This window comes from Magnolia sinica, chromosome 1, assembly GCF_029962835.1.
Source record: "Magnolia sinica isolate HGM2019 chromosome 1, MsV1, whole genome shotgun sequence".
Classification (NCBI taxonomy): Eukaryota; Viridiplantae; Streptophyta; class Magnoliopsida; order Magnoliales; family Magnoliaceae; genus Magnolia; species Magnolia sinica.
The window spans coordinates 111,374,198-111,400,167 of NC_080573.1; the positions used below are offsets into that span (position 1 = coordinate 111,374,198).

The following is a 25,970-nucleotide window of genomic DNA, read 5'->3' on the forward strand; positions in this document are numbered from 1 at the left end:
TTGAATGCAGATTAGGTGCAACCCTGGATCCTTGCTCATGCTTTGGTGGTACACTCACACACAAGGTCATGGGTTCAAGTACCCATTGCAGTGAAATCACACTACGGTGAGAGTGCAGATGTAAGGAAAAAAAAAAGCCCACTTAAGTTGTGGTCCCTGCTCATGCCTTAGTGGTAGACTCTCAGGAGTTTCAATTGTGGTGAAATCAGGTGGGCCACATAGCCATTCCAGAACACAGGTAGGCCCACTTGAGTCTTGTATAGGCCTGATTTTCTTATTTTTTATATTTTCTTTTTTGGAGCAAATGAGAGCATGAGGAGGCGCAGATGATGGGAGGATGGGATGTCGTGCAAACATCCCAGTGGGCCCCACAAATCGTGTTTTAAGTTTACCCTACAAAAAGCTTTGCAGTAGATCCTGCTTCATCAAGGGTAGAACACATACAAACATCTTAGATAACCAACACTAATATCGTACTAATATATAACAGAACAACAACAACAACTACCACAACATAGACATCAACGACAACGACAATAACTACTACAAGGAAACGACGACGACAACAACAAAGAGGAAGAAGAAAACCATAGTCCTGATATGCTGCACTACTAGTACTAGCATTAGTGGTATAAACACATCTTCATTTCAGTCTAATGCTGCTGCTGCAGCTTCTTCTTCTTCTTCCTTTCATTCTCGGCACTTTTAACAAAGCCGCTATTTCCACCGCCGCCACCACCGGCAGCACCGCTACCAGCACCGATCCCGATCCCTGCACCTCCACCGATTCCAGCACCACCGCCAATCACTGGCACTCCACCAATCGTAGTGCTGCCTCCAATTCCTGCACCACCTCCAACTCCAATCCCTCCACCTATTCCTCCCATACCACCACCACCGTTGTTGCTGCCGCTCCCTCCACCCATTCCATAACCACCACCCATTCCTCCTTCGCCACTGGGCCCACTTAATCCTCCGCCGTCCCCACCAAATCCATATCCAGCTCCTCCACCTACACCAGCGGCAACAAACCCTCCGCCACCTTCACCCATTCCTCCGCCCAGACCACCACCACCACTACCACCCATTCCTCCGCCTACCCCACCACTACCACCACCCATTCCTCCGCCAATTCCGCCGGCACCACCACCACCACCACCGACTCCGGCATGCTTTCTTCCTTTCTTCTCATGGTGCTTGCCGCCACCATCTGGGCCGCCTTCGCCAATCGCATCTCTAACCGCACCACTCCCGATATCCAACCCGACCCCAGGTTTCCCGCCACCGTAACTCAGCTCCTTACCGCCATTTTCCTCCTCAATACCGCTTATCGCAGCAGCAGCGCATACCAGAACTGCCCAAAGAGCCCAAAACCGCTTTCCCTGTCCCACTTCCATGTTTGAGATGAGAGAGTCGTATGCAGGCATGCATGCATGCAGCGGAGCTGCTGCCAATGCCTTTATAGAGACGGGCGACTCCATTTTTGAGTCCCCGCCGTTGGGGCCCATGTGCTGAAATGGTCTCGTGATTTGAACCGTTCATCTACAGTGGGTCTCGTCGGAGTTTAGAATCTGTAGAGTTATATATCATCTCCAGTGGGGCTCGGCCCACCATTTGGACGGTTTTGATTTTGGTTGCAGATGGGCCATTCATACAATGGTTGTGTGCATGCGTATGCATTTTGGGGTTATATCCAACGGTCCTATTTCGACAAATAAGTGTCAAAGAATCAGAGGTTAGAATTCTTAAACCAATCTGGTCCTGTGATTGTGGTTTGGTAACAGTGGGCCCCACAATCTAGACGGTTTACTTTGAGTTAATATATGCCACGTTTACAATTTCATGAGTGCCTGCGTATCAAGAATCATATGCAACCCGAGTATCATATAACAGCTCGTGAGCACAGTGTATGGAAACCTTCCCATACACCTAGTTGCTTTTGGATTCCTCGACATGCATTTCATCTATCAGGGCCGTCCATTATGTTCTGTCCCTCCTTTTCAACGGCTGTGCTAAAAATGCAGAAATCAGATGGTGACTGGACCTATTCCTACAGATGATCACGTCAATTATTCATACGGTTTGGATCAATCTATCATTTTATTATTTTTTGGAAGGCAGCCAATAAGTATGAGCTGGACCTAATGGACGGTCCAGATGGGTGATGTGGAGGTCAACTGATCCAAATGCAAGTTGATGCATGGTAAGGTTTCCATGCACTTAGACTACGAGGGAAACAGATTGGCTACTCCCCCTGACACCAGCCCCGTGGCTGATGGTCGGTGCTCTGTGGGCTCCATCATGATGTATGTGTTTCATCCATGCTGTCCATCTATTTTTACAGATCATTTTACGGTACGAGACCAAAAATGAGGTATATCCCAATCTCACTGGACCACATTACAGGAAACAGTGTTGAATGAGCATCGACCATTAAAAACATTTTGGGGGCCATAAAAGATTTGGACCAAGCTGATTTTTGTTTTTTCCCTTCATCTGAGCCTGTATGACCTACTCAACAGATTGGATATCAAATAAACAGTACAGTGGGCCTTAGGAGGATTTTAATGGTGGATATCCCATCACTATTGTTTTCATGTGGTGTGGACTACCTGAGATTTATATACTTCTAATTTTTGATACCAAGCCTAAAATGATCTTTTAAAATGGATGAACGGAATGGATGAAACATACACATCATGGTAGGGTCCACAGAGCACAGACCACCAGCCACGGGGCTGGTGGCAGGGGGAGTAGCCAGTCCGTTTCCGACTACGAGATCGGACCAGACTAACTTGATAGTTTACCGCTGTTTTCCGATGGTGGTGACCCATCTACAGTGGAATGGCTTACGTGTACACAATAAAGACCATACAAATCATGTGGTCACTGCGGATAGATCATGTCCCAAAACGACACTAATGCAATGATCCAAACCATCCCTTCAATGGCTGTATTGACGGTTAACTAACTAATGTGATTAGTGGGCCAAGTTCAATGGAAGCAATCAGAAAGTTAAGATCGTCCAATTAGTGAGATCTTCGACTTATGTATCATCCATAATAGAACCGATGATTTGGACGGTTCATAATTTTATATGTACATGCCACGTGTACGGTGGGAGACCCACCATCATTTAAGAACTGCCCCGAACAGGGAACCGGAGCGTGCAACACCCGAGCTCTGCGGCCCCACCGAGATGTTTGTGTGACATCCACTCCGTCCATCGGTTGCGAAACCTCGTCTAAGTACGTTTCATCAATAATCAGGCCGATCCAAAACTCAGGTGGGCCACCCCGCATTGAGATTGCCATCCAAGTCGTACATCGGACGAGCCCCACTAGGATGAATTTATAATAATATAGCAGAAATTAGCCTTATCCAAAACTAAGATGCGCTGCACTCAGTGAACTTAAAGAGTCTTTAGGGTGATTTTATATGTTTTTTTCGTGGTGTGACCCACCTAGACTTTGGATCGAGCTGAGTTTTATTTTGGACGGTGAACATGAGGTTTAAAATTGGATGGACGGATTGGGTGTCACACGCTCACAGAAGGACGCTTCCCACAAACAGGTGTTCTAGAGGATTCTGGGCCGTAAATAGTCAACCCAGGAAGTCTGACCCAGAGAGAGAGAAAGAAGCATGCATTGATTGCCGGTTCGGATGATTGGTTGCATGAAAGGACGTTTACGAGGAAATGAATTCTCAGTCTCAGGTATGACATTTGTCTTCCTTTTATACTCTGGAAAGGATTCTGAAAAACGAAGCTTTTGATGCTCGAGCAGAATACGACTGTTCATACTCACGCACAAACACTTTACACGTGGCACACACGTCTTCTAATCTAAACTTTTAAAATAGTAGGGCCCCAGTAGATGGTTCCTAAAACAAAATGACATCAAATGATCGTTGTAGCAGTCTGATTGATGGCGGACAACTGAAACTCTAAAATATTAAAATTATTCAACCGTCGAGATTCAAAAAATTAGCATCAAGTAATAATTTAAAATGGTTTTGTGATAATGGCCCACCTCATCCCGTAAATGGACGTTTGGACGGTTTTGATTTCGATTCATTTATTACACGTGTATGTCGGGAGAATGCATGAGTACGGATGGTCATACTCTGCCAGATGGAGTAAGAAGTGGGTTAGACCTAGAGAGTAAACATGCACGTAGTAATAGAGATATGTGACCGCCACGTGGCACAGGGAACGGTTGGGAACAGGGTTCAGGAGCTGCATTCATGGCTCGAAAATGATAGGACCAGGGCTAAATTACTCCACTGCGGGGCCCATCTGTCAATGGCCTCAATGACCGTTCAAACGAGCACATGGACGCGAGGAAGGATAACCTACACAATAAGCTTATTCTATAATTTTTATGTGGGCCCCACCACTATGTAGGGACAGAATCCACTCGTTCAAAAGGTGGGCCTCTACAATTTCACCTCGTATGTGAAAAATCAGTCCGATCCAACACTGAGGTGGACCACACCACAGGAACAGTTGGGAGGGGGTTGGTTACAGTTAAAACCTTCCCTCTTGTGTTTAGGGCCCAGCGTGTTTTGTTTATTCTATCCAATCCGTTTATAAGATGAATCCAACCAGGATGAATGGACCATGAAAATCAGGCCGATTTAAAACTCAGGTGGACCACACCAGAGGAGAAGCTGGGATAGGAACGCCCACCATCACAGCCTTCCACCTTGTGTTTAGGGCCACCGCGTTTTTCACATTCCATCCAATCCGTTCATGAGATGAGAGCCTCCAGGGTGATTGAACACCACAAAAATAGGCCAATATAAAACTCAGGTGGGCCACACCACGTGATTTAATGATTTTAGGAAATTATTTTTAGATAGTGTGGCCCACGTCAACTGTTTGTTAGCCTATGTTTCTATGCAAATAGAATACATGGATGCAGTGATGGACGGAGTGGATGTCACGCACGCATAATGAACGCATAATGGCAAGGTGGACATAAAAACTTGTATAAAAAGGCTATTCTATAATGGACGAGGATTGGATACTGACAGAATCGCTACTGAAGTGACGTCACCAAGTTATGTGGACCCCACTATGGTGCATGTGTTGTATCCACAAAGTCCATTCATTTGGAGATATTATTTTAAGGCATAACCCAGAAAACGAGGCAGATCCAAAGCTTTAGTGGACCCACCACAGAAAACAATGGGAAGATTAACGCCCACCGTTGAAACCTTCATAAGGCCCACCGTGATGATTTTTTGAAATCCAGCTGTTCATAAGTTAACAAAGACATTAAAGAAGGGAAAACACAAATATTAGCTTGATTGAAAACTTTTGTAGCCTTTAGAAGTTTTTAATGGTGGTGTCACTCTCTCCATTGATTTCTGTGGTGGGTCCACTGGAGCTTTGGATGTGACTCATTCTTTGGATATTACCGGACAATGATCCATTCATATGGATGAATGGCGTTGTGTAACGACCTTGGAATTTTTATGCTAATCTTTCCTTAAGTAGTTGTTTTTGGGGTAATTAGCGCTATAATCGATTGCTTGTGAAATTCTCATCAATCACTTTAAATTGTATCTGCATGGCTTGAAACTTGTAGATTAGTTAGCGCTACGTTACTCTGAAATCTGGGATCCATCGTTAAATCCAGTTGTTCTGGAAAATTTTTGGAAGATCTGGATCGGACCTGGACCGCGCGTCGAAAGTCCGATGGCGATGATCTTAGGCTGTTGCGGTCACCGGGTTGGGCTTGACCATCACCTCAAAAATCAAGTCCATCTGATGTTCTGGGTCGATTTGATTGAGTTCGGAATAAAGAGTATGAGAACGGTTGGAATTTAATAAGTTTTTATGAAATCTGAGTCGTGTCGCTTGCGCGACGATTTTAAGCTATCTGACCGTTGGATTCTGAACCAATTTCACCCTCTGATCAGGATAGGTGGCCCAGGCATATCCTAGTGCTTGTGGACCTGATCGAGATTCCGTGACCGTTGAATTGAGTGTGGTCCGCCACGGCTGATCTGAAGAGCCGGTCGGTATGAAAACTCAGCCTGACCTAGATCCATGGTCAATGAGCTTAAGTCCGACCTTTCGTGGTTATAGGCCCACCAGAAGTGCTTCGTTGGATCGTATGAGGCGGGTTTTGGTTATAACCTAGGTATACCTTGTCCCTGGGGTTATTTCCATCATTTTGAGGCCTATATATAGTCCTTAAACCCTAGCCCTCTTTTCCATACGAATTTTCTCTAACCCTAACTTGGAAAGAGAGTGGAAAAGAGAGAGAAAGTGAGAGAGATAAGTTGGTGAATCATCTTGGATTCTTCCTTGTTCTTCTTCACCTTTGAACCTTCACTTTGAATCGTTATTCTGACGGTTTTGAGTTCTTTTTTGGGTAAGTTAATCTAACCCTAACCTGTGTTAGAGCTTATATTAGACTTGGTGTTGTTGTATCTCATTTCTATCCTTGTTTTAGGGTATTCTTTCGCCGTTGACGAAGACAACTCGTCTAAATCAGTTCGGTGTTCTTTGCTTGCTTAAGGTGCGGACTTTAAGTGTATATGTTATGGTTTTCAAGGCTTTCAATGCCAGTGAATGATTTATTCTTGTTATGGATGAGATTCTGCATGCCAAATGTTGTGTGTACATTGCTTTCCTGTTATGCATGTGTTATATTGAGATTTGTGTATTCTATGTGTATGTATAAAGTACCGTATACGTATAAAATATGCACCTGTGGTTGCCATGATTATTTGTCATGTATGTATGCTAGATGCATGTATGACAACTCCTTGGTAAAGGGAATTGTCTAAATGCATGTATTTCAACATACGTCATGTGTGTTGTTCCATGTATGCTAAGTGTTTGTAGAAATGCATGAATGATCTAAAGTGTAATTTGTTACACTAATTGCGGGCGTTGAGAAGTGATTCTCAACACTCCTATTGATGCGCATGATTTTCCTTATGCAAGTTACATTCCATGTTATTTAAATTCAAGCATTCCTATGCTTACATTTATGTTAAGTTGATATTCTTCAAATGCGTATGTACCATGATTTAAGTTGTTGTTCCATTACTGTTTTACAATCCATATGAGTATCTGTAGTAGTGTAAGGTGTTTGGGACTATGCCTTAGTCCAGGAAATCGGTAATTGACACTATGTTCGTGGTTGAGATTGCTTTCGCCACGTAGGACGTATGAGACGAACCCGAGCCGTATTAGAGTTGTCGGCAGTGGTTTGGCCACGCAGAGTGTTTGCGCACTCTATGTCGCTCAACTCAATGTGCGCTCGTGCTAGTCGAGTTCGTCAAGTAACCTGATTATCCGATGTATGTTCACCATGTATGGACGCTATTGCTTGAATCTAGGATACCGAACTTACCAGTGAAATCCTATTAACTAAGGTACTCGATCCGCTAAGACTCATGAGCCGGACATGGTGGTATGGGACACCGTGATCGAGATGTCAGCCTACGCTGGGGTGACGAGCCTCCCCGTAGTGACCAGTGAGCAACTAAACTCGTGAGCCGATTATGGTGGTATGGGACACTATATTCGTGCTGTCGGCCTACATTGATTGGTGACGAGCCATTTGTAGTGACCTCGAGCATACCTGGATACCGCAAGGAGGTGACGAGCCAAATTGTGGTAGTAAAGGCATGAAAGGCGTGCATTGATTGGTGACGAGCCCTTTGCTACGACCTCAAATATATGATCGTATGAGATGTCTAGGATTGACGACCCTAGTATGGATTACTGTTTGGATGGTGATATGAGGAAGGTATCTTAGCTTCCCAGTCCTGCTGTGTGAAAACGGACTAATAATAACTTGGTAATCATATTCATGTACCGCATTTGCATGTGCTTTGTATATGTGGCGCACTTTGAGGCGATGTCATGCGTAACGTAAGATGAAGACGCTGAGGGTGTACGCGTGAGGGCACGCATCATGTTGCATACATCCTTGCATTAATAAGAGTACTTAGGATTTATTTAATTGTCCTGCTTTATCATTACTGTTTGATTGAACTGATAACATGTTAACCAGTGCCTTATTGTTCCACTGAGTTGTTCACTCACTCCCACGTTCTGGGGCAGTGTTCAACACCCACCAGACTCTGTCTTAGGCTCTGATGTTGCAGATGTGGATGCGACTTCTGAGGCAGAGCGGGAGCTGGATGATGATGAGGCTGCGTTCTCTTATATGCAGTTTTCAGACGGGTTCTACCGGGCCTTGGTCTGATGCGCGGGATCTCTGGGATTATTTTTGGGAATTGAAATGATGTAACTTGATACTTGTAATTTTGTTAAGTAACACTTTCATGCGACCTGGTTTGTATATGTACTTCAGGGATTTACACTTGTACACATATTTTTTTATAAGTCTTCCGCTTGCTTTATTCACTTCTCCCTGAATCATATCTGTGTTTTGGCTTAATCTATGCCATGTTTTATGTACTAATACAGTCAACATACATCCATCATTAATTATGTTGCATAAGTGATGTTTTGGAACTCGGGAGCTGAGTTATGCTCGACCCCCGAATTTCAGGGCGTTACAAGTTGGTATCAGAGAATGATCTGGATTAAACCGGACCTGGGTTATGGTCACACACCGCACGTTGTCGTCACTTTAGTGTATTTGAGTGCGGGTCTATCGTAGATTTTGTGTTTGTGCTCCGTCGCTTCTATCGGCGAAAGTTTCTTGAAAGCCTTCGCCGAGATCGAGTCTGTACTCTTACCTAATCACACACAGCGACCCGAAACCTTTCCCAGACCATCTATTAATGAATGTAGATGGTTTATCATCTTGTTTTAACCCTTAACCCCTCAAGAAATCTCTATTTTAATCAGATTTCTGCCAGAATGACCCGATAAGCGTCAAACTACGCAAGGGGCCGATCGGGGCATTTCCAGTGGGGCTCGGGGGGGACCCACACTTTTCTGAGCATGGGGGACCAGGAGGGCCTCGCCAAAACGGCGAGGCATCGCCAGAATGTCCAGAGACCGGCGATGCCATCGCCGGTTCGGCGAGGGATCGCCGGTCAGCGGGCCAGGCGGGCCGGGACGACGCGGGCCGATCATTTCTAGGCCTAGTGTGGCCCACCCCTCCACGGTTTCACCTTTAAACCTCTTTCTTTTTCCTGTTTCCTTCACAAAGCCCTCTTCCAAGCTCTCCCTTTCTTCAAAACCCTCTCCAAATCCTCTCAAATCTCTCCCAAATCTTCTTCTTCTTCCATTTTTCGTGCAAACCCATCACCCCATCTCCAAGTCTTCCTTCCCGTTGCTGATTTCTTTTTCTTTCCTTCTCATTTGAGCTATTCCATCCTCTTTTTGGCTAATAGTTGTATGGAAGCTTCACCATCTTCCTATTGCTCTCTTTCTCTCATTTCTCATGGCCCTCTTTGAGATTGTGACGGCCATCTTTTCCATTTCTTCCCTTCTTTCCTTGATGGGGAAGAAGAGAGCGCCTGTGGATGAAGCCGGGCCGAGCCGCCCAACCTGTGCACGGAGGCCGAGAGGAGCCGCCGCGAGCACGTCCGCCACGCGTAAATTCCAGATGAAGCGGGACCTCGATCCTCGAGCTCCCGTTAGTAGGACTTTGTTGGCGGAGTTGTCGCATGGAGTCTATGAAGGCCGTAGAGTCCTTTTTGAGGCTCATGTTGATCCGCGGCTCTTTGGTGAGTTTTTCTTGTTGGAGCGCCTAGAAGGGGCTGGTTGGGGTCCCTTGTTCGAAGGCGAGTATCGCGCGAATGCTAGCACTGTTCGAGCTTTCTATGCAAACATTCTTGAGCTTTCGCTGGAGCCTCTGCAGTTCAAGATTCCTTGTGGTAGCGGTCGTGTGGGTATCGTCGATGTTGCTTTGATATCCCGCCTCCTGAAGGTGCCACTTGGTGAAGTGCATGCCAGCGAGAAGAATGTGGACAGTGTGCGCGAGAGGGATCGTCGCACCCGATCCTTGTGTGGTCGTGGCAGGCGTTTGAGGCGCGCTTCCACGAGAAGTATTTCCCGGTCACGTACCAACATGAGAAGGAGAGTGAGTTCCTTCGCCTCCGCCAGGGAGGGTTGTCGGTTACGGAGTATGAGAACCGGTTTACTGAGTTGGGGCGGTATGTTCCTTTGATCCTGGGTGATCAGCCGATGAGGATGCGACGTTTCTCTGAGGGACTGAGACCTGAAATCCGATCGAAGATTTGCTGTGCTAGCATTTCTTCTTATGCGGAGCTGGTGAGCATGTCCTTGCGAGCAGAGCAGGATGGAGATAGAGCGTCCCGCATGCGAGCACCGATGGTTCCTAGGCCGCGACCGGACTTTCAGAGTGCACCTTTCCTTGGCAAGAAACTGCTAGCAGATTCTCCTCCTAGGCGTTCAGCGCCGCCTGCTCAGCAGATGAGAGCTGATCTTCGATGTTCCTATTATGGGAAGGTGGGGCACTTGGACCGTTTTTGCTTCTCCCGTATGCCAGCCGGTGGTTTTACTCCACCGCAGAGGGTTAGCCGTCCGATGCCTCAGGTTATTTTCCCTCCACCTCTTCGATCAGCGCCAGCTCATCCATCCTTCAGACCTGCAGTTCCTAGCTTCAGGCCACCTCAGCGGCCCATGGTTCCTCCGCCGAATCGTCAGCAGCAGGCTCGTGTTCATGCACTTTCAGCTGAAGCGCCTATGTCTGACTTAGTGCCAAGGTCCTTTGAGGTGACAGCGCACATTGAAGGTATTCCCATTTCTGTGTTAGTGGATACTAGATCCACTACTTCTCTTATATCTTATGCGGCAGTTAGGCGTTTGGGTTTGAGATCTGTTCCTATGCAAGGAGTGACGCTTACTACCGCTACTGGGATTTTCTCTGCTTTGGACAAGCGTTGTATGGATTGTTTGGTCGATCTGGGAAGTGGATCGATCCGTGTTGATTTGCTAATCGCACCACTTTATCACTATGATGTTATTATGGGTATGGATTGGCTCACGAGGATGCGAGCTGAGATTGATTGTGAAGCTAGATCAGTGACGATCCATGGACCTAAGGGCGAGACTGTTACTTTCCCAGTACAAGTCAGTTACCCTCTTCGTATTGATTTTTATTCTTCTCTGTTGGAGAGTTCAGCCGACTCGGCGTTGGTTAGTACGCCGGTAGTTCAGGAGTTTGAAGATGTGTTTGAGTCGATTCCTGGATTACCTCCTTAGCGTGAGATTGATTTTGCTATCGATCTTATGCCTGGTGCGGCGCCCATTTCTTTACCCACCTATCGTATGCCTCCGAGTGAAATGAAGGAGTTGAGGAAGCAGATAGATGGTTTGCTGGAATTGGATTTTATTCGGCCTAGTGTGTCTCCTTGGGGAGCACCTGTTTTGTTTGTGAAGAAGAAGGATGGTTCCTTGCGATTGTGTATTGATTATCGCAGGCTGAATCTGGTAACTGTGAAGAATAAGTACCCTTTGCCCAGGATTGATGATCTATTTGATCAGTTGAAGGGGGCACGGTACTTTTCGAAGGTTGATCTGCAGTCAGAGTATCATCAGTTGCGCGTCAAGGATGGGGACGTGCAGAAGACCGCTTTCAGGACTAGTTTCAGTCATTATAAGTTCCTTGTGATGTCGTTCGGTCTGACGAACGCACCGGCCGTGTTCATGGATCTGATGAACAGGGTGTTTCGGCCATTCCTGTTCCGATTCGTCATTGTCTTTATCGATGACATCTTAGTTTATTCGGCGAGCCGGGCAGAGCACGAGGAGCACTTAAGAGCGATTTTGGATACTCTTAGGAAGCATCAGCTTTTCGCACAGTTCAAGAAGTATGATTTCTGGAAAGAGGAAGTCAAGTTCCTGGGACATGTGGTGTCCAAGGAAGGAATAGTCGTCGACCTTGCCAAGGTAGCTGCAGTGCAGGACTGGAAGCAGCCTGGTTCAGTTACTGAGGTAAGGAGTTTTCTGGGTCTTGTGGGCTATTATCAACGCTTTATTCAGGACTTCTCGAAGATTGCCAGACCATTGTCGCAGCTGACACGGAAAGATTTGAAGTTTGCTTGGAATGAGCAGGCGGAGTTAGCTTTTCAGGAGCTGAAGGATAAGTTGACGTCCGCCCATGTGCTAGTATTACCAGAGCAAGGGGTTAAGTATATTATATATACTGATGCCTCTCGCATTGGTCTGGGTTGTGTCCTTATGTAGAAGGACATGGTGATTGCTTATGCTTCGCGTCAGTTGAGGAAACATGAAGAGAATTACCCTACGCACGACCTGGAGTTAGCAGCTGTCATCTTCGCATTAAAACTTTGGAGACATTACCTCTATGGTGAGGAGTTCGAGCTCTTTTGCGACCACAAGAGCCTTAAGTATATCTTCACGCAGCGTGATTTGAATATGAGGCAGCGCAGATGGATGGAAACATTGAAGGACTTCAAGTTCGATGTTTCTTACCATCCGGGCAAGGCGAACCTTGTGGCAGATGCGTTGAGTCGCAAGAAGGCTATTGAGTTTGCGGCTCCGCTGATGATAGCAGAGTGGGATATGTTGGAGTTCGTGCGCGATTTTGAGCAAAAGCTTACGGTGGTTGAGCCGTATGAGGTTATCGCACACATTCGTGTACAGCCCCTTATCGACGAGAGGATCGTTGCAGCTCAGGCAGATGATGAGCTTTTGGTGAAGATGAGGCAGCGGGTTGGTACAGATGAGAGCTCCGACTGGAGTGTTAGTTCTGATGGGGGCCTACGTTTTCGTGGCCGGTTATGTGTTCCTGACATCCCTGACTTGAGACGTGAGGTTCTCGAGTTAGCCCATAGTTCTAAACTTGCGATGCATCCAGGTAGCACGAAGATGTATCAGGATATGAAGAGGTCTTATTGGTGGGACAATATGAAGGTCTAGATTGCTGAATTTGTTTCTCGTTATCTCACGTGCCAGCAGGTCAAGGCAGAGCATCGCCGACCTCCTGGGTTGTTGCAGCCCATGCCCATAGCTGAATGGACGTGGGATTTCATCTCTATGGATTTTATTTCTGGGTTGCCGAGGACGAGGAAGGGATTTGACTCTATTTGGGTGATCATCGATCCATTAACGAAGTCGGCGCATTTCTTACCGATCAGAGTCACTTACTCTGCAGACAAGTTGGCTAGGTTGTATATCAAGGAGATAGTGCGTCGACATGGAGTTCCCCTGGAGATCGTGTCTGATAGAGACACGCGTTTTACATCTATCTTCTGGACTCGTATCCAGGAAGCAATGGGTGTGAAACTGAAGTTCAGCACCGCGTTTCATCCGCAAACAGATGGGCAGACGGAGCGCGTGAATCAAGTCCTGGAGGATATGTTGCGAGCTTGTGTTTTGGATTTCAAGGACAGTTGGGATGATTGTCTTCAGTATGTAGAGTTCGCGTATAATAATAGTTTCCAGGCGAGTATCGGCATGGCTCCCTATGAGGCGTTGTATGGTCGCCCGTGCAGAGCACCACATTGCTGGGCAGAAATTGGTGAGCGTAGTTTGCTTGGCCCGAGTTGGTGCAGGTGACTTGAGAAGGTCGACATCATTCGACGTCGACTTCCGACAGCGCATAGAGTTATGCTGATACGAGGCGTCGACCGCTTGAGTTTGAGGTGGGAGACCATGTTTTTCTGAAGGTCTCTCCTATGAAGGGAGTTCTGCGATTCGGTAAGAAGGGGAAGCTGACGCCGAGATTTATTGGTCCATTTCAAGTTCTGGATCAAGTGGGAGCGGTAGCGTACCGCCTTACTTTGCCCATACCTCTTGCGGGCGTGCATAACGTATTTCATGTTTCTATGCTGAAGAAGTACGTTCCTGATCCTTCGCATATTATCAGTTGGGAGCAAGTGCAGTTGAGTGAGGATGCCACTTATGTACTGCGACTGACACGTATTCTGGATAGGAAGGAGCATGTATTGCGTAGCAAGGTTATCCCTCTTGTGAAGGTGCTATGGACGCATCATGGTGTGGAAGAGGCTACTTGGGAATCTGAAGCTGAGGTCAGAAAGACCTACCCTCTGATCCTTGAGGCTTATATGAAGGTATGAATTTCGAGGACGAAATTTTCTTTAAGGGGGGTAGATTGTAATGACCTTGGAATTTTTGTGCTAATATTTCCTTAAGTAGTTGTTTTTGGGGTAATTAGATCTATACTCGATTGCTTGTGAAATTCGCATCAATCACTTTAAATTGTATCTGCATGGCTTGAAACTTGTAAATTAGTTAGTGCTACGTTACTCTGAAATCTGGGATCCATCACTAAATCCAGTTATTCTGGGAAATTTTTGGAAGATCTGGATCGGACCTGGACCGCGCGTCGAAAGTCCGATGGTGATGATCTTAGGCTGTTGCGGTCACCGGGTTGGGCTTGACCATCACCTCAAAAATCAAGTCCATCTGATGTTCTGGGTCGATTTGATTGAGTTCGGAGTAAAGAGTGTGAGAACGGTTGGAATTTAATAAGTTTTTATGAAATCTGAGTCGTGTCGCTTGCGCGACGATTTTAAGCTATCTGACCGTTGGATTCTGACTCAATTTCACCCTCTGATCAGGATAGGTGGCCCAGGCATATCCTAGTGCTTGTGGACCTGATCGAGATTCCGTGACCGTTGAATTGAGTGTGGTCCGCCACGGCTGATCTGAAGAGCCAGTCGGTATGAAAACTCAGCCTGACCTAGATCCATAGTCAATGAGCTTAAGTCCGACCTTTCGTGGTTATAGGCCCACCAGAAGTGCTTCGTTGGATCGTATGAGGCGGGTTTTGGTTATAACCTAGGTATACCTTGTCCCTGAGGTTATTTCCATCATTTTGAGGCCTATATATAGTCCTTAAACCCTAGCCCTCTTTTCCATACGAATTTTCTCTAACCCTAACTTGGAAAGAGAGTGGAAAAGAGAGAAAAAGTGAGAGAGATAAGTTGGTGAATCATCTTGGATTCTTCCTTGTTCTTCTTCACCTTTGAACCTTCACTTTGAATCGTTATTCTGACGGTTTTGAGTTCTTTTTGGGGTAAGTTAATCTAACCCTAACCTGTGTTAGAGCTTAGATTAGACTTGGTGTTGTTGTATCTCATTTCTATCCTTGTTTTAGGGTATTCTTTCGCCGTTGACGAAGACAACTCGTCTAAATCGGTTCGGTGGTTCTTTCTTCGTGTAAGGTGCGGACTTTAAGTGTATATAGGTTATGGTTTTCAAGGCTTTCAATGCCAGTTAGTGATTTATTCTTATTATGGATGAGATTTCACATGCCAAATGTTGTGTTTACATTGCTTTCCTGATATGCATGCGTTATATTGAGATTTGTGTATTCTATATGTATTTATAAAGTACCGTATACGTATAAAATATGCACCTGTGGTTGCCATGATTATTTGTCATGTATGTATGCTAGATGCATGTATGACAACTCCTTGGTAAAGGGAATTGTCTAAATGCATGTATTTCAACATACGTCATGTGTGTTGTTCCATGTATGCTAAGTGTTTGTAGAAATGCATGAATGATCTAAAGTGTAATTTGTTACACTAATTGCGGGCGTTGAGAAGTGATTCTCAACACTCCTATTGATGCACATGATTTTCCTTATGCAAGTTACATTCCATGTTATTTAAATTCAAGCATTCCTATGCTTACATTTATGTTAAGTTGATATTCTTCAAATGCGTATGTACCATGATTTAAGTTGTTGTTCCATTACTGTTTTACAATCCATATGAGTATCTGTAGTAGTGTAAGGTGTTTGGGACTATGCCTTAGTCCAGGAAATCGGTAATTGACACTATGTTCGTGGTTGAGATTGCTTTCGCCACGTAGGATGTATGAGACGAACCCGAGCCGTATTAGAGTTGTCGGCAGTGGTTTGGCCACGCGGAGTGTTTGCGCACTTTATGTCGCTCAACTCAACATGCGCTCATGCTAGTCGAGTTCGTCAAGTAACCCAATTATCCGATGTATGTTCACCATGTATGGACGCTATTGCTTGAATCTAGGATACCGAACTTACCAGTGAAATCCTATTAACTATGGTACTTGATCCGCTAAGACTCATGAGCCGGACATGGTGGTATGGGACACCGTGGTCGAGCTGTCGGCCTACGCTGGGGTGACGAGCCTCCCCGTAGTGACCAGTGAGCAACTAAACTCGTGAGCCGATTATGGTGGTATGGGACACTATATTCGTGCTGTCGGCCTACATTGATTGGTGACGAGCCATTTGTAGTGACCTCGAGCATACCTGGATACCGCAAGGAGGTGACGAGCCAAATTGTGGTAGTAAAGGCATGAAAGGCGTGCATTGATTGGTGACGAGCCCTTTGCTACGACCTCAAATATATGATAGTATGAGATGTCTAGGATTGACGACCCTAGTATGGATTACTGTTTGGATGGTGATATGAGGAAGGTATCTTAGCTTCCCAATCCTACTGTGTGAAAACGGACTAATAACAACTTGGTAATCATATTCATGCACCGCATTTGCATGTGCTTTGTAGATGTGGCGCACTTTGAGGCGATGTCATGCGTAACGTAAGATGAAGACGCTGAGGGTGTACGCGTGAGGGCACGTATCATGTTGCATACATCCTTGCATTAATAAGAGTACTTAGGATTTATTTAATTGTCCTGCTTTATCATTACTGTTTGATTGAACTGATAACATGTTAACCAGTACCTTATTGTTCCACTGAGTTGATCACTCACTCCCACGTTCTGGGGCAGTGTTCAACACCCACCAGACTCTGTCTTAGGCTCTGATGTTGCAGATGTGGATGCGACTTCTGAGGCAGAGCGGGAGCTGGATGATGATGAGGCTGCGTTCTCTTATATGCAGTTTTCAGACGGGTTTTAGCGGGCCTTGGTCTAATGCGAGGGATCTCTGGGATTATTTTTGAGAATTGAAATGATGTAACTTGATACTTGTAATTTTGTTAAGTAACACTTTCATGCGACCTGGTTTGTATATGTACTTCAGGGATTTACACTTGTACACATATTTTTCTATAAGTCTTCCGCTTGCTTTATTCACTTCTCCCTAAATCATATCTGTGTTTTGGCTTAATCTATTCCATGTTTTATGTACTAATACTGTCAACATACATCCATCATTAATTATGTTGCATAAGTGATGTTTTGGAACTCGGGAGCTGAGTTATGCTCGACCCTTGAATTTCAGGGCATTACACGTTGATACAAAACATACATTATGGTGGGCCCCACGGAACTTGGTGACGTCACTTTAGTAGCAGTCTTGCTACTCAACCTGTCAATAGCCAATCCACGCCCTTATATAATAGGTGTGTTTTGGGAAAGTGTGAAATAGTTGACCACAGCCTTATCCATCATATAAGCTAAGTTCATTCATTATCATGAGACATCTAATTAAGTATTTTGGTTACAACATTTCTTCTCAGATTTGCAGGTATTGGACCATATCCTGAAACCATTAAGATTTTTTTTTCTGATAATTCAACTATAATTTACTTTTCTAGTAACAAGAAGCATTCATCAAGGTCGAGATATATCGACATCAAGTATTTTATTGTGAAAAAAAAAAAACCAAAAGAGTTTAGAATCATTTAGTGTATGTGGAATTCATCGGCACTAAGCAGATAATTGTGGATCCGCTTACTGAAGGGCTTCCGACCATCACCCCATTTCAAGAGCACGTAACATCCATGGGGTGGATTAATCCCACAGATGTATTCAGTTAGTGGGAGTTGAGCGCGTTTTATTTTCATAGATATTGTAGAGATCTCATTTATAAAGTTTGGATGATTCTGATATAAAATAAATTTCTGTTTCTCTTTAAATGTGCATGATTTGTTATGAGTAATAAAAATTAAAGTTGTGTCTCGTTAGAGACATTTGAAAGCTTCAGGATCTCTTAAGAATAGGCACATCATTACACTACATGTGTAATCTTTTTATCACACTTCCTAGTTTCTGATCTATGTCATTAAAATTGGTAGTTTTTGTGACCGTACTTAATCTTACTTGGCTTGAATTAAATGTTGTAATGGCTATCGCGATCCGACACTAGTGGTCTTGATGGACCAGATTGTAATAGCATTGCTCGTATTATCCAACAATTATATTGGTTAACCATCTGGATGTTTATTCAAAATATTTTCAAAGATTAATCATTGGTGTTGAATTTGATCAATGTAACTCAAGTGAAAAAATATAAGAATTCTATAAGGTGGCCCTTATTGATCAACGGTCTAGATTGTCATAAGTGTTGAATAGTGTGATTGGGAGTATAAGTGGACCCCACTCGATTGTGATACATCTAAAATTGTGTAAGAGGTGGTGCACTACAATTGTGATACACAATATTTTAGTTGAGTTGGGATTAACAAATTCATATGGAGCCATAGGGAGAGGAGTTTTGATGGATTCCAAACTCCTAAACACTCTATTTTATATAAATAAAGCCGGGTCCCAATCCTACATACAACAGAAGCTTCGTTCTCATTCCAATGCTTTTCTAAAGGTGTAAGGTACGGAAAGACCATGGCATAAATCCTATAGCAATTGCGTCTCAACAAATTACACCGTCTAATTCAAGAGCCTGCTTCTGTTCTGCTTTGAGTACTTACAATTTATATAAAAACCGTGAAGATAAAGAGCCTGCTTCTGTTCTGCTATGAGTAGACCATTCAAGAGCTCATCATGATGTCATGATTTTAATGTAACAAATAATCATTTTCTTCATATTTTTGCCTTTAAATGCACAAATAACAACACACGAACTGCGTCCGTACTAGCATTTTGCACGCAGGTATTTTAATAGCAGCTTCGGCTATAGTTTCTAAAACTCCGTCCATTTCATAAAGTATTCCATCTGATTTAGCAACAGAGATAGAATACATGGATGCCTGATACATGGATACCTTCCTCGAATCCTGTAATGGGTTTCTCACACTCACTTATGCATGTCCACACCCATCCATGCGTGTGCATGAAATTTTTGTTGGAATTACAGAATTTATTTTTAACCATTCTTATGATTATTCTAGCAATGTTTTAATAATCACAATCCCAAGTAGGTCGTGTTATATGTGTGTGATGTGAAAATCTAATGATACCTATGTTGATGATCTAGAACTTGTATTTTCGCCTTTTGCCACCTACTTAAATTTTCTGCAATCGTGCCTCAGTTTATATATTCACTTTTAGCAGCCCACCTAAATTTTGGGACGCCTTGATTACTTGGTGGGGCCCAATTGATGAATGAATTGGATGACATATACAACACAGTGAGTGAAACCTACATTTCATTGGGTTAGATGACAGTGTGGAACCCACATTCCATCCTAAAGTTTCTGTGGTGGTCACCCCAGCTCCTCCTCAAAGTCCCTCATAGCTCACCTTGGTGTGGCCCACCTGAGCTATGGATCAGGCAAGATTTTGGCCGGACATTGGGTGCCATTCGAGCTCGGCTTTGGACCGACTTCAATCTATTAGCTGGTCAGTGTTTATGCTACTCAACCTTGAACTAGATCCCTTGTAATTTCAAGTTCTTTTTAAGTGGTTTTCCTCCTCTTTTTTCTTTTTTAATCATATGGCCCGCATGATGGTTGGGTCAGGATGATTTTTGGGATATCTCATTTTCATCACACAGCAACCATGTTAGACCAGTTGGATGCTATACATACACCACGGTGGACCTCACACCTCTACCGGTTGCATTTACAACTAATTGTTTTTTTTTTTATGACACCAGATGGCCCTGTGTCATTTTAAGGCGATACTATGATGCACACAATCACCCACAAACCACGTGCATTGGGTAATCACGAAGAAGAAGGGAATCTCATTACAACTAGTCATAGGTGACCTCCTCCTACTAATACCATCATAACTTAGTGTCTTATATGAAATATATGCAGGAACTTACTAAAATATTTTCATGAAAATACCAAGTTCTTCCCATCACAAAACTCTCTCATTTTCATGCTAGCAAATCAATGTTCCTCTCACGCTCTTGCATCCAACGGGGTTGCCCCATCATGAAATACGATGGCCCAAAAACCATGCCGCCCAATCATGTGGGCCACATGATAAAAAGCAATGGATAACCACCCAAAAACCTTCAAACTCATGTGGTAGAACACTTGGTGGTTGGATTGTTACAATTTCTGGGGCATCTTATGTCCATTATGGGACACCCATGTTAGACTGGTTAGATCCCATACATACACCACGGTGGGCTCCACACCCCCAACAAGTTGTAGATGAGACTTTCCCTGTCAAGACCATCAAAACTTAATTTCAAACATATCTAGCAATTTACTAAAGATCTTCCCATCTAAAACATAAAAAACGTTTGTAGAGACCTCTCTTATTTTCACACTAGAAAATCAATGTTCCTAAGCACAACAGGTGCAACCTCAGGCTCTTCTTTGAGAGTTGTTAGATCTCCAAAATCACCTTCCAAATAAGCTTTCATGAATGCAACCACAACCCCTCCCACAAATCTCCTCATGGGTTTCCTTTCTTTCCCATTCTTACATAAGCAATAGGAAGTTCTCCCCCTTAGACCCTTAGTCTCATCATCCAACATATCCACATGACCATAGTCCTTAGCTACAAAGTACCATGCTGGGGCACAACACTCATTGAAAAAATCCTCATGGTTCACTCCTTTGGGTGCACATGGAGGGAATAGAGGGTTCTTTTTCAGCTCCCCAAGACCCGAACCGACCACCAAAACCGCCATGTTTAGATCAAAGGAGTGGGGCATGTAGGTGAGGACCGGCGGAGGGGTTTGCTTCCCTTTGTCCATTCCATCAACTGGGTCTATGCCTATCAAGGCTGAGAATTTAAGTGAAGTGTTTGCATGACCTAATGCCAATGCAAATGCAACCTTGCCACCACGGCTATGGCCCGCCAGTGCTAGCTTGTGTAGGTTCGGTCGCACTTGAGTGGGGAGCACACAGGGTAGTCCGTCTGATAGCCAGTCTGTCGTAGCAGCGACGGACTTGATCTCGTTGCTACTGTCTGGTCCCGCCACTTGGTACAGCTGTGTAAATACAATAAAATGGATGTGATGGATGTACACTAATAATAATAATAATAATAACAAGACTGCATGTGTATTGTCTATCTATCCCACACCTTCAATCGACCCCATGATTCAAGATGGTGTATGGGCTCAAGATAGTGTTTAAAATTCAGACTCCTAGGTTAGTTTAGCAGCATTTTGGAAATGGCACTGGTGATTCATCATCCTCACATTTGACACTGATGTGCAACCATCCAAGCCATCCAAATTGTGGGTCCCATAGTAGATGAAACATATCTCTAAAATCATGTTAACTGAGCAACTCTAACCACTCAATCTATCAAGTGGGAGGTTAAAAGGAAAATATTAAGTGATCAAATATTGAAGGGAAAAATCCTATGTTTAACTTTATAAGAAATAAAAATCCTTGTTCATGTTGGGTATTTTACTTGCATGGTTTTCTTCTTTTCTAAGAAAAATGTGCAACCGTATCTCTATCCGGTCATATCATCTAAACTTTATCCCAACTAATTGGGGTTAGCTACATGAATCTTTTTCCACCTTCCGCTCTATTAAGGGGTAAGTTCAGATAGACTATAGGTTATTACGTCCTTTCTTACAACCTCCACCATGTCTTTTTGTGCCCTCTTCTTTTCTCGTCGAGCCATCAGCCTGCACCAACTCACTTCTAAGTAAAGCTAAGCAGAGACGAAGAACATGAAGAGAAGTAGAGATCATGAAAACCTTTTTATTTATTTCCTCCTTCCATTTTCTTTAATGTTTCATCTCCAACATACGGACCTCTAGTGTGTGTGTGTGTGTGTGTGTGTGTGGGTGTGTGTGTGGGTGTGGGTGTGTGTGTGTGCGTGGGTGTGCGTGGGTGTGCGTGTGTGCATGTGCGTGTGTATGCGTGTGTGCGTGTGTGTGTGTGTGAGCAATGTTTTGGCCATTATCAGTGTGAATCAAGATATCAAACAATGTTTTGGCCATTATCAGTGTGAATCAAGATATCAAACAATGTTTTGGCCATTATGATTGTTATCAACCAATACCTTCGATTTTTATTTTTATTTTTTTGAAAGAAAATACTAATATGATTGTTAAAAAACCAAGAACTCAGACTCAGCTCGGGCGACCAATGAGTCAAGACTTGGACAAGTCAACCCAGTGACTCGACATAGCCACGCGAAAATTTTGACTTGGTCTAATGTTCTTTTAGTTTCTAACAATACTGGCAACAGCTCCTTGAATCCTCACCCTCAAGATGTTTGAATGGTTACATGGACCAAGGAAAGGAGAGGAATATTGGTCATCTAATTAGAAAAGGAATGGACCAATGGCACAAATGGAGTTAGCCCCAAATGCACATCAAATGGCAAAATGTTTTTTACAAATGAGAAGGTAAATGTGTTTTGATTGGAAGATCAAGAAGTTTAATAGTTTGTGATTTTTAAGCCAAGGGCCCACCTGATGAACAATTTAGATCTAACTCCATGCCTATATACTTGCATTAAGGAAAATTCCCCATGTTTGTCAAGCATATAGAAGCTTGGCCCTGTTAGAGGAAAGAATATTTACTATAGATAGCTGGTTAGATGGACTCATGTATATTTACTATATTTACTCTTACCTCTTTTACATATTCCTATTATTATCATTGAAATAAATAAGTTACCGTTCTACAATATAGTCTCTTGTGGTTTAACAAGTCCTTTGATTTTTCCACTAGAAAGATGACTAATATTGTGCTACAAAGGATTATTTTTAATACACGGGAGGCAGACGTGGGCTTTAATGAAATTCCTTGCATGTGAATTCATGCTGAAAACATAGGTGTCAGGAATAAGATCATCAATTCGAGAACCAACATATACCACTATTTCAATATTAAAAGGAAAATTAATTAAAAGTTAACCCATTGAATAATAAAGGTTCACAACATATGAGTAGATTTTGAATAGTTGAAGAACTGTAGTATGGTGTTGAATCTCAATTCTTTTACTGATCTAGCTTTGGAGGTTTCCATAAAAAAAAAAAAAAAGTAGTCGTGGCCTTATGAAGAAAAAGAAGATAATGATTTGGAAACAGAGGTGTGTTCAAATGGTCTTCTATACCAGCACAAGGTGGGGTGGTACTGAGCTGCTGTGGGATCCACCTTAGCTGTGCATCTGATCCACCCCGTCCATTAGATTTGCCCTTCAATGTAATGGAGTCAAAAACCGGCCCAAACAGAAACTATGGAGTCAATAACCAGCCCAAACAGAAACTTAGCTTGGCCACACCAGAAGGAACATTTTGTAGGGGTTTCCCAACTGTTTGTGGGGCCCACCGTGTTGTGCATATGCCTCTAATCCATTCATTAGTGGGCCACACTAGGATGAAGGGACACCAAAATGGGCCAAATGAGGGCCACACCATGCGAATTTATAGGTCGTAGGCATGATTTCACATTGCTTCCTGTGTTGTGGCCCACCTAAGTTTCAAATTAGCCTAACTTTTGGTTTCACGGTGAAAATGAAGGCGAAAAAAGGATGGATAAGATGGATCAAATACATAAAATCATGCTGCTTTTTAGATAATCACAAGAGTTATTTTTTTTCAAGAATTATCCAATGAGGTTTGCTTGAATATATTCTTAACTTTTTTTTTTTTTTTTAGTTTGTTAGTACACCCACTGTCAGTTCACACTTCACTGTTAGCCACCCCCACTAGGGATCGATACCAAGACCTCAGTGTTGAAACGAGATATCTTTCACTCGGTCTACCAATTGAGCTATGGATCAGCGTGTGAATACATTCAAACTAAAGGGCGTGTTTGATTTTTCAATTGCAATGGCAATGCAAAGTAAATGAGCCATTATTATCAGTTTTAGGTGTTTGTTTAAACAAGAATTACAGCTAGGAAATAAAAAGTCAAATGCACTTATAAAAGAAAGAGTAAAATTAATTATAATCATTTCATTTTTATGTTATAAAACTAACCTTTTTACGGTGATTTGTGGGTGAAACAAACAATCATAATAAACTCATCATTGCAAACAAATGTAAGTAATGCCACTACACAATTACCATAGTAAGTAATCATTTACTCATTTCCAACCATTTATCTTTATAATTAGAAAACCAAACACTCTTTATTGTAGTTAGATACACTGGATAATTATTTTTTGAATCTGTGTCATCTTTCAATGATCTAAAGCATTAATGCAATGGGTGTCACTTTGTATGGTGGAAAGTCAATAAATAAAAGCTCTTAATTAGATTATTTTAACCTTTTATAATTTGGCTCTTTTGCTTTGAACATGAGTGGTCATCATAAGCCTTGTATAATCAATGTGTTGAAATATTTAATATGAGAGTTTTCTTTTTTTTCTTTTTTCTTTTTCTATCATCCTTGAGGGACTTTGGAGCCCTATCAAATAAACGGCTATAGTACCGATGCAATGGGTCGGGCTGTATTCAAGCAAACCTAAGGTAACGAGAGGCCAAAGTGATAGTTTTCCATCATTTTCTAAGATGTGAAGCTCATCCAACCTACAGGTGGCATAATACACAACAATCCAATCCCCAAAACAATCAAAGTCGCAGGGCGTGAAGCATAGACCAAAAGATCAGAACCATCGAACAACTCTAAACATCAAAATCCACAGGCATCAAATGGACGGTCCAAATTCATTAATCAAGATCGGATGGATGCATTGTTTAATCAATATGAATTTCTTTTCTTCCTATGATCCATCTACAGTGGGGCCCATGACTTGGACGGCTCCTATTCCTGAACAAGTATGCAACATATACTGCAATAGAGACTATAACTTAAAATATGGTGGCAAACTCTCACCATTCACCACAACTTTTTTTTTTAATTATTTTTGAAGTGGTGTGATACTCTGGCAGAGTATGACGCACACTCAGAAATTGTAAACGTGGCATGCATTAACGTAAAATGAACCGTTCAGTTTGTGTAGCCACTAGAGAGGAGTCATGGTCCCAAAATCTCTGATTTGTTGGGCAATCCTGACCTCTGATTTATGGATAAATGTTTTTGAAATAGTACCACTGTATATTTTAAATTTATAACCGTCCGATATTTAGGCAGTCAAATAATCATAATTATTTTTTACATGGTACATCTAGACCACGACCCATAATCTGGACCGTTTAATTTAAATTAGTTATATGCAACGTACGGAATATATAAGTGCCGGCGTATCATCCACCACACTCTGAGAGAGTATGAAAGGGAGTTCTATGATACTCAGGCGCGTATGAAGCTTGATACGCGGGCACTCAGAAATTGTAAACGTGGGACGTATTAACCCAATTTAAACCGACTAAACTGTGGAAACCAGCTGTCTCGAATTCATGGTCTAAAATCTTAACCTCTGATTCGTGGAACAGAACATGGGATTTCTTTCATTTTAACCGTCCAATAAATGTCCACCAATTCAATAGTCCGACCATAAAATAAGCCTGATTTTTTGTTCATGATACGTCTAAACTGAGAACAGTAAATTGGATTGTTTAACTTGATTTTCTTGTATGACACATGTAATTAAAATTTAAAAAAAAAAAAAAAAAAAAATCATTCATAAGTGCCCACGCATCATCCATCACACTCTGCCAGAGTATAAAAGAGAGAAATTCGAGGAGGAGAGATTAGGGGTTGGAAATTACGAAACTGACCTGAGGTGCGAGTACGATGAAGCCATGAGAGGCAACGTGTCGAAGAAGCTGCGAGTAGAAGTTGTTGAAGAAGAGATAGCCGTGTAAGAATACCAACACCGGATATTCTCCTTCTTCAGATGGCGTCGCAATCAAGAGAGGCTTAGGAGGAGGTGGATAATCTGAAGATGTCTTTGCTTCGATTCTCAGCTCCGACACCACATGCTTCCCGTCTTCAAATACACCACGCGCCATGCTTTCTACCATAACGAACCACTCGCTATAGTAGTTGCGATCGCCTCTCTCTCTCTCTCTCTTAAAGGAACTTTC

The 25,970-nt window shown here is 43.1% G+C and overlaps 1 protein-coding gene across 2 annotated transcripts; it reads right to left on the bottom strand.

Annotated features, from left to right (window-relative positions):
* Positions 1 to 456: 456 nt before the first annotated feature.
* Positions 457 to 25,970, bottom strand: LOC131254075 (chlorophyllase-2). Of its 2 annotated transcripts, none has more exons than XM_058255105.1 (2): positions 25,662 to 25,970; positions 457 to 1,382 (listed from the first exon to the last, which is right to left on the bottom strand). In XM_058255105.1, the coding sequence occupies exons 1-2, from the start codon at positions 25,905 to 25,907 to the stop codon at positions 654 to 656; spliced, it is 975 nt and encodes a 324-aa protein (XP_058111088.1). In that variant the 5' UTR covers positions 25,908 to 25,970; the 3' UTR covers positions 457 to 653. The 2 variants fall into 2 exon arrangements, with proteins under 2 accessions (XP_058111088.1, XP_058111089.1); XM_058255106.1 differs by lacking the exon at positions 457 to 1,382 and adding an exon at positions 20,219 to 20,993 and having other exon boundaries at positions 25,662 to 25,957.